General features: G+C 50.8%; 2 protein-coding genes across 2 annotated transcripts in view; one reads left to right on the top strand and one right to left on the bottom strand.

The window, feature by feature from the left end:
* The window catches only part of si:dkey-154b15.1 (uncharacterized), a 111,093-nt gene that overhangs the window by 42,608 nt on the left and 55,926 nt on the right, over positions 1 to 12,559 (top strand). The gene's annotated exons all lie outside the window — the stretch shown is intronic.
* On the bottom strand, positions 3,719 to 7,747 carry fndc5b (fibronectin type III domain containing 5b). The gene is given in 7 exon segments (XM_067256121.1): positions 3,719 to 3,745; positions 3,747 to 3,767; positions 3,769 to 3,862; positions 4,605 to 4,686; positions 5,302 to 5,500; positions 5,624 to 5,739; positions 7,675 to 7,747. Coding segments are annotated over 7 exon segments (612 nt in total).

The raw sequence follows: 12,559 nt of genomic DNA, 5'->3' as shown, positions 1-12,559 counted from the left end.
GGCTGGTTTGTCTCTCCTCTCTCTCTCTCTCTGGCTCTCTCTCTCTCTCTGGCTCTCTCTCTGGCTCTCTCTGGCTGTCACATCACACACATGATGATTTGCCCGATCAGGCGTCGCTCAAGTCCTTCCTGCTTCCTGATTGATCAGCTCCACCTATAGATCAGATCCACCTATAGATATGATCTTACTTCATAAAAATGCTCTAAAAGTGAGAGGAGGGATTTTCACAAGGAGAAGCTCACCTCCCCTACTCAGCAAACACACCAGGGGGGGAAGGGGGGAAGGGGGGCAGCAGGAAGGCGGTGAAGGGGAATGTGAAAGAGGAGAGAGAGAGGATTTAGCACGTGACCTTAATCCTGCTACTGTGTTTATCTCCAGCTGTACTCTGGATAGCTACGGGCCTCTTCAAGGTAACCGTGAGTGTCTCCATCCATCGCCCTCTGACCATAACCCCCCTGACCCCACCATAACCCCCCTAGAAAGAAACACTGTGCTACTGACAATGTAGGACCAGATCAGAACTAACTGTCCCAGCCGTAATGCTGACAACATAAGCTAATCATATCGGCATTTGTGTGAAACGTCTTATAACTCATTTCATTACATCAATCACACTGGGCAGTTATTCCTTAAACTCACCTTTTATTTGTTACTTAACTTTCTTCTCCTGCCCCCCCCCCAGACTGGCAGTGTCACGTAATAACCCCCAGGTCCTGGACATTGGGGTGACCCCCCAGGACTGGCTGACTGAACCAGACTGGTACAGCGCGAACGGCAACAGCTCCAACAGGGACGACAAGCTATGTCTTCTGAGGACCGCAACACCGGAGAGGGGGAGGAGGGAGAGGGAGGAGGGGGAGGAGGGAGAGGGAGCATGAGACAGAGAGAGGTTACAAGAATTCCTCCCGATAGGAGCTGCTAGGCTGAGAGCTCATCCTCTCCCCAGTTCCAAACAGATTCCCCAACCGACGCCAGAGCGCCCGTCTAACAGCTGTCCGTACCATAACACACCTACACCCTGCTGGCTCTTTAACACCATGTACAACCAGCTTCATGTTTGTCAGCCTCCATTACATTTTTATTGTTGACCTTATTTTGTGTAATTCTGTTGGTCCAGAAGATAATCAGTGTTCTTTAGTTTTTATGTATGTGCCCAGTATAATGTATAGTTAGTTTTATAGAGTAGAACCATGACATGACTGAATCATGCTGGACCTAAAGTAATTTCTTTCTCCTGTGTCGGGAGCAAACATCTCCACATGCCACATCCAGTCTGGTGTGTTCTACATTTTCAGAGGCTTCTCTCTGACCACACATCTTGCCTGCCATTCAACACTGTGTACCAGATAAACCCATTTAAATAAAGTTACGTATAAAAGAAATTCTACAGACTTGTGTGTTTTGCTTTAGGAAAGCGTATAAATGTCAGGTTCTTCCAGCAGCAGATGGCAGCACTGGCGCTACCTTCCTGTGTTCCTGGAGACAAACATCACCAGACCAGATGGGACCCTGGAGGAAGGCTAACTGCCCCTGGCTAACTGCCCCTGGCTAACTGCCCCTGGCTAACTGCCCCTGGCTAACTGCCCCTGGTGACCTACACTGTGAAGGAGACACGTTTTATCACCAGTGAAAAAAAAAATATATATACATCTTTTTTTTTAAAGTTAATTGCCAGATCAAATCCAGGAGACAGTTTTTGAATTCCAGGATTATATCCTATTGATTATATCCTATTATATCCTATATGAAGAAGAATCAGGAGGTGTGGACGCGGCCCTAACCCAGTAAAGTGGTTACTGAAGTGTAGTATAGTTGTAGTGTAGTTGGTCCCTGAACAGCCTTTCTACTCACGCTTCGTGTGAATAGGACTCTAGAGAGCTCAGATTCACCCACACACTTGCTCACAGACAGAAAGAATACCGTATGCATTCCTCACACAATCCCTAGAACAGACACTCAACCCTCGTGCTGCCTTCGGGTCACATGACCCAAAGGTTCACAACGAACCATCGTTGTGTTTACCCAATACAAAAACAATAAATAGCATTTTCTTTTAACCTTTGCAATGTGGGGGGTCTGAGACAGCCCGACGTTAAAAGAAAATTCCTCACTTTGTTTTTGTATTCGGTAAAGTTGTCGCAATACGACGGTGGGGGTCACAATGACTGATGGGTCAGAATGACCCGAAGATAACACAAGGGTTAAAGTTACACAAATTGAAAAAATACACACAGCTTTAACCCTTGTGTTAAGGTGCCCCGGGGGGGCATGTTTGACTGCTGCACAGTTTGAGATCCTGCCTCATTCTGCAGCCTTGACACTGCTGAGTTGCATCACCCTCAACTTCCTGTCTGTCCATCGCAACTTCCTGTGTCACCGTCAGTCCTTTTTACCCACACACAAAACATCCATACACACACACACACACACCTGTTGTTCCTGCTACCAATCCATGGCTTCATCCTTCACCACGTCGACACCTACAAAACCACTGCACACTGCATGGAAAATATCACACACTTTATTATATTCATTTTTTTCTCTGATTATGTTATGAATACATAATAGACTTTTGTATTTATTTTCATAGAAATAGTACCATTTAGATGTGAACAATAGCAGAATCATGCTAGCCCTCATAAAAAGGTTTGTTTTATGTACATCAAATGTTTCAACATAGACTTGATGGTTGGACATCAACTGTGTATGTTTAATGTAAATCCATGCGTCTTGGTTATTGGTTTCACCAAAGTACAAATATAGAAGTCGACTCTATAAGGATTAGGGTACTTCACTCGCCTTGAATCTTACATGTAGTTTGTGGGGTTGTGTGTTAGGGTTAATTGTGGGGTTGTGGCGACCTGGAGCAGAGGACAGGGATGGAATATGCTTTAGAAATGGCTACTAAGGTTCAGTATATTTAGGGTTGATAATATTGTTAGATATAAACTGAGGCTGATTGGCACCGTTTTTTTTTATCTCCCTCTGTCTTTTCTTTCAAACATGGATCATCTCTCTATCTCACTCCTTCTCCTCCCTCCTCCTCCTCCACCCCACCTAGCATTCTCTGTTCATAACCACCTACCAACATCTTCCATTCCTCGCCCAGCTGGCTTGCTCCATTCTAGGCAGCCTGTCCTCTCTCTCCTAGACGGCTGCCTCTCCCAGCCAACCTCTAATTAGACGTCATTAACCAGAAAAATACTGCTCCTGCCAACCAGCAGACGGAGGGAGAGACAGAGGGAGAGAAAGGAAGGGTGATAAACAGAAAGAGAGATGGATGGAGGGGTCAGGGTATAGAGGTGCAGATAGATGAGGGATAAGGGATAAACAAGACAGAAGTTGGGAGAGGAAGGAAAGAGAGGGAAGGTAATAAAAAACGAGGGACTGAAAGATGGATGCCTGGGCTGGTGGACAAGGAGGAGGCCATAGAGAGGGCGGGGGGCGAGAGAGAGAGAGGTAGAGAGAGGTAGAGAGAGAGAGAGGTAGAGAGAGAGGTAGAGAGAGAGAGAGGAGAGAGGGTGAGCTAGAAGGAGAGATTTCTTGTTGTCGGTGTGGGCTGTTGTGGTGTTTGTCCTCTGGTGGTAAGAGAAAGGACTGAGAGGCTGAAGGCTGAACACTACTCCCCCCCCAAGGTGCACCCTGGGATATCCATTACCAACAGGGAGGGTCTTGGGGGCGGGGGCCTGGGGCGGGGCTTGAGGTGGGCCTGTGAAGGCTAGACGTTGCTGCGCAGCAGCCCCCCCCTGTGGGTGCTCCGGAGTACTTGCACTCAGACGAGGTCTTGGCCTTGTCCTTGTTGTTGTTGGGCTCGTTATCTTTGATGATGTCATACTGGCGACAGAACAGCACGATCACCCCCTGAGCAGGAGAGAGAGAGAAACAGCACGATCACCCCTGAGCAGGAGAGAGAGAGAGAGAGAGAGAGAGAGAGAGAGAGAGGAGAGAGAGAGAGAGAGAACAGCAACAATCATCCCTGAGCAGGAGAGAGAGAGAGAGAGAGAGATGAGAGAGAGAGAGATGAGAGACGAGACGAGAGAGAGGAGAGAGAGAGAGAGAGAGAGAGAGATGAGAGAGAGAGAGGAGAGAGAGAGAGAGAGAGAGAGAGAGAGAGAGAGAGAGAGAGAACAGCACGATCACCCCTGAGCAGGAGAGAGAGAGAGAGCTTGTGTGCCCGTGTGTCATGAGCCGCGTGTTGTACAGATATTTACATTCCAACAGCATCATAAAAAACAGGACCCTATAAGACATTATATTAGTAGCACTGCAAAGGTCTCATTAAGAAAGAGATAAATATACCTAACATCCCTCCCTCCCTCCAGAGAGACAGTCTCCCTGGTAATTGGTGAGGTAGAGAAGTAGGTCTCTAGCCTGTGTGACGAGAGCTGCATAGCTGTGTGTGTCTCTTGTTACGGAGGCTAAGTGGGTTAGGGACTGTTCCTGTTAGTCTCAGTTCTGCTGAACAAGCTGAAGAAAAATTTCTTTTCAACACACATGCAAGCAGGAGATAGAAAACCATTCTGATGAAGTAGCAAACTGCATATTCTGTTGGTGCTCCACACCTTCCCTTTTCAGTGAGTGGTTGTGTATGGTTGTGGTTACCTGCCCACATGATCAGCACCACCAGGATGATGAGGAGCTCTCCAGCTCTGAGTGCCTGGTCCACCTCCTCCATGGTGACCTCATCTACACACACACGCACACACACGCGCACGCACACACACACACAGCAGAAACACACACCAGACATTTAGTCATGTAGCAGACCTCTTATCTCTTATCCAGAGCGACTGACAGTCAGTACAGGGACATTCCCCCCGAGGCAAGTAGGGTGAAGTGTCATGCCCAAAGACACATAATTTTGCACGGCCGGGAATCGAACCGGTAACCTTCTGATTAATAGCCTGATTCCAGAATCCCTAACCGCTCAGCCATCTGACTCCAGACACACACACCAGACACACATGGTTAGTATAGAAACCCCAAGCAGGACACTCAAGAAACAAGCAGAGGAGCAGGGGCTGGGGGGGAGAGAGGATGGGGGAGGTGGGAGAGAGAAGTAGAAGAGAGAGAACTGAGTTGAGTTTCCTCAACAACAGGGCAGGAGAACCCTTGGAGATAAATATTGTAAACATCATGACCACTAATTAATACTCTCACAGACCTTGTACACACACACAAATTCTCTCTCTCTCTCTCTCTCTCTCTCTCTCTGTCTCTCTCTCTCTCTGTCTCTCTCTGTCTCTGTCTCTGTCTCTCTGTCTCTCTGTCTCTCTGTCTGTGTGTGTGTGTGCTCCTCACCCGGGCTCTTAGAGGCCTGCTTCTCGGCCTCCCGAGGCGTCCTGAAGAGGAGGGGCTGGCTGGGGGGGCTGCTTCCCTGCAGGCTGATGCTCCTCACCTGGATGATGTACTCTGTGTCCTCCTGCAGGTCCCACAGAGCGCAGGCGCGCGTGGACGTGTTCACCTCCTGGATGAAGCGCAGCATACGCACATCCTTCTTCTGCGAGCAGAGGAGGGGTGAGAGCAGCGTGGAGGGTACAACCTGACACACACACACTCATACACGTACACACCTCAAACAGACATACGCTACACACTGATACACACTCACGCACCTCCTCACCTGCTGTGTGATGGCGAATCCGATGACAGGATCTCCTTCCAGGGTCTCCCAGGTGACCACAGCTGAGTTGACCTCCAGCTCTCTGATTGTCACATTGAGAGGAGCTGACAGGAAGTCTGACACACAAACAAACAATCACACACACACTGTCAACACAAACACTGTCAACAAACACACTGTCAACACATTACGGCTCATTAGTTAGACAGCGAATACTGAGCTTGCCCTTTCCCCTCTCTAAAACCAGTCCAGAGGGCTGTTTCCTCCTCACAGAAGAGGGACAGAGCTTGGTGTGAGGCTGTCCTGTCCTCACAGGAGAGGGACAGAGCTTGGTGTGAGGCTGTCCTGTCCTCACAGGAGAGGGACAGAGCTTGGTGTGAGGCTGTCCTGTCCTCACAGGAGAGGGACAGAGCTTGGTGTGAGGCTGTCCTGTCCTCACAGGAGAGGGACAGAGCTTGGTGTGAGGCTGTCCTGTCCTCACAGGAGAGGGACAGAGCTTGGTGTGAGGCTGTCCTGTCCTCACAGGAGAGGGACAGAGCTTGGTGTGAGGCTGTCCTGTCCTCACAGGAGAGGGACAGGGCTTGGTGTGAGGCTGTCCTGTCCTCACAGGAGAGGGACAGAGCTTGGTGTGAGGCTGTCCTGTCCTCACAGGAGAGGGACAGGGCTTGGTGTGAGGCTGTCCTGTCCTCACAGGAGAGGGACAGGGCTTGGTGTGAGGCTGTCCTGTCCTCACAGAAGAGGGACAGAGCTTGGTGTGAGGCTGTCCTGTCCTCACAGGAGAGGGACACAGCTTGGTGTGAGGCTGTCCTGTCCTCACAGGAGAGGGACAGAGCACGTTTGCTGCCTTAACAGTATTTGTGTTTTTGCTTGTGTGTGTACGAGTTTCCTGTCCCTCCTAAAAGCAGGGCCAGGTGATGAGCTGGACCAGGGCACACCTCATTAGGTAAAATGAACACATCTAGAAGCTTCCTGGTGTAGAACAAGCTGCTGGGATGCCCAAGATCCTCATACTGTGTCCACAGTCCGGACCACAGACTGTCAGGATGGCTGGGTATAGATAACACACACATACACACACACACAGAGATCTGGTGGTATCCAGTTATGATGGATCACCTTCTAGGTCTGTTTAGTAATAACATACTGGAGGCCTCCATGTCTAAAGACAGGTTACAATCACTCTGCTCCAGAGGGTCCACCAGCACTCACACACTCACACAGAACACACACACCAGCACTCACACAGAACACACACACCAGCACTCACACACTCACACAGAACACACACACCAGCACTCACACACTCACACAGAACACACACACCAGCACTCACACACTCACACAGAACACACACACCAGCACTCACACACTCACACAGAACACACACACCAGCACTCACACACTCACACAGAACACACACACCAGCACTCACACACTCACACAGAACACACACACCAGCACTCACACACTCACACAGAACACACACACCAGCACTCACACACTCACACACACACATGCTAATTAACACCTGTCACACATAGATTCACATTGATTTAGCATGTTTAGCAGATACATAAGTAGTTCTACTGTGTGGTCCTGGGTTCTATAAGAACCAAGTAGTGCTGCTGGTGTACAGAACTCCTCATAGGATGCTAGAGCCTTCTACAGCATCAGTTCTATTCCTGAAGGTTGCCTGAGAGCCCTGACTGGGCTACAGTTAGCCATATCCACACCTGATCCATACCAGACAGGTGTGTCAGACTTGCGTCCACGGGATGTTTCCTGTTGGTTAGAATGACGCTTTCACCCTAGACCCTGTAGACTGACGGTGAACACACACGACTCTCTCACAGCCTCGTTCATTACATAAGGCGCTATCTGGACCCTCTGTTATCCTGTCAACGCATAGAGCCTTAACCACAACTCTGTGTTTATAGCGTGTGGCTTGCTAGTTCACACATGGTGCTAAAGGGGAGATTTAACTGGATCATTCAGTGACAGAGAAAGCGCATCTTATTGATCTCGATTGGCATCACTACATTAAAACTCACCGGCGTAAACGGATGAGACCGTGAGATAGCCCAGCACCAGAAATGCCGCCGCAGAAAAACCTTTTTTTCCCATCCTCCAAACGATAGTTTACATCCTGCACGGGGAACCGAATATCCCATTTACTTGCGTTAACGGGAGGAACACCTCGATCGGCGGCAGAGTTGTTAGCATTCACGGCGCTGAGACCCGTTCCTCCCCCGCTCGTCGTATGTCCGTCTCATTAGAAATCGCTGCTGGCGCTAAAGTTGGTCGTTGCCGCAGAAACGCCAGAGCATTCTGGAGGAGCAGACACCGCGCCACCGCTTCAGCAGGAGGGACAATGCGACAGTCTGCTTGTTGCTACTAACATGTTAGTTCTCCAACTACAGAAAAGCCTCCGTGAACGAACACTGATGCGCTCGATCCGGCTCCGCGCGGTCAATAAAACATTTGAAAAGAGGAACGCGCGCGCGCACGAGGGCTTCAGATAGTACTGCAGAATGAAACGTGCGTGTCTCTCTCTCTCTCTCTCTCTAACTCTGTCTCTCTCTCTCTTTGCCTCTCTCTCTCTCTTTGCCTCTCAGTACCGCTCTCTCTCTCTCTCTCTCTCTCTCTACCTCTCTCTCTCTCTCTCTGAGGGAAGTCGGCGGGGGGAACCACAAACCCCTAATCGCCTCTGCAGACGTAAAGAGTGTCCTCCCTGGTGCACGCGCGGCAGTCCCAGCCTGTCAGGTGTCGCGTCATCTGATGGTGAAGAGCATGATGTCACCAGATGTTGCTGAATGTAACAGCAACAAGATAGAACTCAGAGATCATGTGGACCTTAGACCTGATGGAAACAACAGTTTGTGTATAGCCTGCCTAACCCTAAACCTACGTTGTGTTGGGACCCCTTATTGGATTTGGAGGGAGGAGAGGAGGAGAATGAAGGACGAGAGAAGGAGAAGGAGGAGAGGAGATTGAAGGAGGAGAGGATGGAGGGGGGGAGGGAGAGAGCAGAGTGCAGAAGTGACCTTTGCCAGCTGCCAAACTCGTTAAACAGGACCTTGTCCTCTCCACTGCAATGTCACACACACACCGCACCAGAAACAGCTTCCCTAAAGTAGCTGACATCATCACATCTTCTCTCATTCATGAACTTCCTCAGTTCGTCTCTCTCCCACCCCTGTGACCTTGGAACCATAAGAATGGCCCCATCTCAATCCTGACCAGCGGACCCATCTCAATCCTGCACAGAGGCAGCCTTCCCAAAGGAGAAGAGTTGATGGAGAAGAAGAGACAGGAGAGGAGGGGACGGGAGGGGAAGGGAGAAGAAAGGAGGGGAGAGGAGAGGAGGGGAGGGGAAAGGATGGGAGAGGAGGGGAGAGGAGGGAAAAGGAGTGGAAAGGAGGGAGGGGAGGCCCTCGGATCAAAGCCCCCCTTCCTCCCCTCCTGCTGATGCCCACCTGTGTACTCTTGATGGAGGGAGGAGGGGCTCTGCAGGTGATGAAGGCATTTTCTAAAGTAGTCTGCAGCATTGGCATCATCTGAGAGGTTGTCCTCCAGAGACAAGCAAAGGTAGAGCACAGGAACTGCTTCTGACGTCAGGTCCTTTATTTAGTCCATCTCTCCCTCTCCCCCTCTCTCCCTCCCTCCCTCCCTCCCTAGGATGTTTCCAGGTGCCCAGTGCTGAGGGTGCAGATCCCTCCCAGCAGGATGTTTCCAGGTGCCCAGTGCTGAGGGTGCAGATCCCTCCCTAGGATGTTTCCAGGTGCCCAGTGCTGAGGGTGCAGATCCCTCCCTAGGATGTTTCCAGGTGCCCAGTGCTGAGGGTGCAGATACCTCCCAGCAGGATGTTTCCAGGTGCCCAGTGCTGAGGGTGCAGATCCCTCCCAGCAGGATGTTTCCAGGTGCCCAGTGCTGAGGGTGCAGATCCCTCCCAGCAGGATGTTTCCAGGTGCCCAGTGCTGAGGGTGCAGATCCCTCCCAGCAGGATGTTTCCAGGTGCCCAGTGCTGAGGGTGCAGATCCCTCCCAGCAGGATGTTTCCAGGTGCCCAGTGCTGAGGGTGCAGATCCCTCCCAGCAGACAGCTAGCCCTAACCCTCCCAGCCAAGGAGAGGAGAGAAGCAGGTACAGTAGATGAGGGAGACACACACACACTCATACACACACACACACACATATACTCACACACTCCAAACACACACTCACACACCAATACACACACACTCATACACACACACACACACACACACACACACACACACACATGGTTGAGCTGCAGAAAGCTGGCCTGTGTTTGCCCCTGCCTGTTCTAAAATTCCTCTTCTCAAGTGGTTCACTTCTCCTGGCTGGTGTAGTTTACACCTGTAATCTCAGTGGATTATACTTGCTGGATTATAATCCTGGGGTATTTTCATCTCCATCATTCCTGCTCTTCATACTGTTGTTATCCCTCCACACGCTTTACACACCCACTCCCAGAGAACTCCCAGAGGGATGAGGAGAGGAGAGGAGAGGAGGAGGAGGGGAGAGGAGGAGGAGGAGGAGGGGAGAGGATGACGGAGAAATTAAGAATGTAGCCTTTTATTCTGTATAAAATGATGTTGTGTTCAACATCAAATTTCCGGAAAGTTTCCGGTAAATTTCCGGAAAGTTTCCGGAAAGTTTCCATGGGAATTTTGGCTCGGAATTTTGAAAAAAAAAAAATGTGCCAAAGTTTTTTTGCAAAAGAATATGGGAACTTCAATGTAGTTGAGAACAAGACTATGCACGCCTAGCTCAGCTGGACCCTGAATGTAGCTGGTAACATTGTCTGCCAGAAACATAAACCTAAACCCTAGCGTCTGCTAAATGACTAAATGTAAATGTTGGCCTAGAAACTTGCCAAACCACAAAATGGACAATGTTGATTGGAAAGTCTCCAGGGGGGTATTCTAGAAAGCAGGTTATGCAACATAACTGGGTAAGTTAACCCACCAGCGAGTATTTACAGTTACGAGTGCAGCATCCACCCTGAACAGCAGGTGGCGATGTTGCACTGTAGAAAACACCTTCAATCCTCACAGCATCCAGCACAACAGAGGAAATCCTCTCTCCATGCTGCTCACACCCCACTTCAGATGGTACTCTCACACCCCCTCGCGCACACAGACACACACAGAGGAGCAGAGAGTCAGGCTCACACACACACAAGCAGAGAGTCAGGCTCACACACACACAAGCAGAGAGTCAGGCTCACACACACACAAGCAGAGAGTCAGGCTCACACACACACAAGCAGAGAGTCAGGCTCACACACACACAAGCAGAGAGTCAGGCTCACACACACACAAGCAGAGAGTCAGGCTCACATGCATGTTAAACGTACCCAGTTTTCCAGATGACTGGGAGACCATTACCATGGAAACACATGTCATACAGCCCCGTCTTCTGTACCACATATAACCTCTCTTTCATCTACGTTTTCAGCCACCCCCTCACTCCCTCTCTCCTTCATTCCCTCAATGCTTCTCTCAGTCTCAACTATTTTGTCGGGCCCCTTGAGAGCAGACAGGTGAAAGCAGGCCATGGTGAAAGGTGAGAGATAGAGATAATAAAGATCGTAGAGTGAGTGAAAGATAGATAGATAGCATTTTTTACGGCAGAGTTTGAAATCTGTTTCACGAAGTAGCTTCATCATCAAACATCATGATCACATCTGTGATCCATGCTCTGCAGGCTAATCAGCGGAGTTTGATGGAATGGATTAGCTCGTCAGGAATGCATGGCTAAGACCCTGGAGGATTGAGACCCGATTGGAAGATCGATTAGTTGTGTCTGTGAGGAGTTGCAGCAAGGCTGATAACCCTGTCATCAGTTATCTTGGAGCTGAACTCTGTGTCTCTCTCTGTGTGGCAGGGCTGCTGTGTGTGGCAGGGCTGCTGTGTGTGGCAGGGCTGCTGTGTGTGGCAGGGCTGCTGTGTGTAGCAGGGCTGCTGTGTGTGGCAGGGCTGCTGTGTGTAGCAGGGCTGCTGTGTGTGGCAGGGCTGCTGTGTGTGGCAGGGCTGCTGTGTGTGGCAGGGCTGCTGTGTGTGGGGCAGGGCTGCTGTGTGTAGCAGGGCTGCTGTGTGTGGCAGGGCTGCTGTGTGTAGCAGGGCTGTTGTGTGTAGCAGGGCTGCTTGGTGTGGCAGGGCTGCTGTGTGTGGCAGGGCTGCTGTGTGTGGAAGGGCTGCTTGGTGTGGCAGGGCTGCTGTGTGTGGAAGGGCTGCTGTGTGTGGCAGGGCTGCTGTGTGTGGCAGGGCTGCTGTGTGTAGCAGGGCTGCTGTGTGTGGGGCAGGGCTGCTGTGTGTGTAGCAGGGCTGCTTGGTGTGGCAGGGCTGCTGTGTGTGGCAGGGCTGCTGTGTGTGGGGTCTTGGAGCTGTGTGAAGGTGGAGCAGGAGCATTCCTCCGCCTGCCTTTCCTGGGTAACGCTGCCCAGCAGGACCCTGGTCTCCTGGGTAAGGCTGCCCAGCAGGACCCTGGTCTCCTGGGTAAGGCTGCCCAGCAGGACCCTGGTCTCCTGGGTAAGGCTGCCCAGCAGGACCCTGGTCTCCTGGGTAACGCTGCCCAGCAGGACCCTGGTCTCCTGGGTAAGGCTGCCCAGCAGGACCCTGGTCTCTTGGGTAACGCTGCCCAGCAGGACCCTGGTCTCCTGGGTAACGCTGCCCAGCAGGACCCTGGTCTCCTGGGTAAGGCTGCCCAGCAGGACCTGAGGTAGCATAGGAACCTGACGGGGCAAAACGTGATGCCACAAGTTTCACACCAATCTGGGTCATGGAGACTGTGTGCACTGTTTATGTGTGTGTGTCTGCCGTCTGTCCTGACAAGATTACTGGAGTCAAGACAAGAAATCCAACAGGGCCAGATTAGATGTGAATATACATTTATTTACATTTACATTTATT

Source organism: Osmerus mordax, chromosome 18, assembly GCF_038355195.1.
Source record: "Osmerus mordax isolate fOsmMor3 chromosome 18, fOsmMor3.pri, whole genome shotgun sequence".
Taxonomy (NCBI): Eukaryota; Metazoa; Chordata; class Actinopteri; order Osmeriformes; family Osmeridae; genus Osmerus; species Osmerus mordax.
The sequence above is the reverse complement of the archived record's forward strand: the minus strand, read 5'-3'. Positions and strand labels throughout refer to the sequence as shown.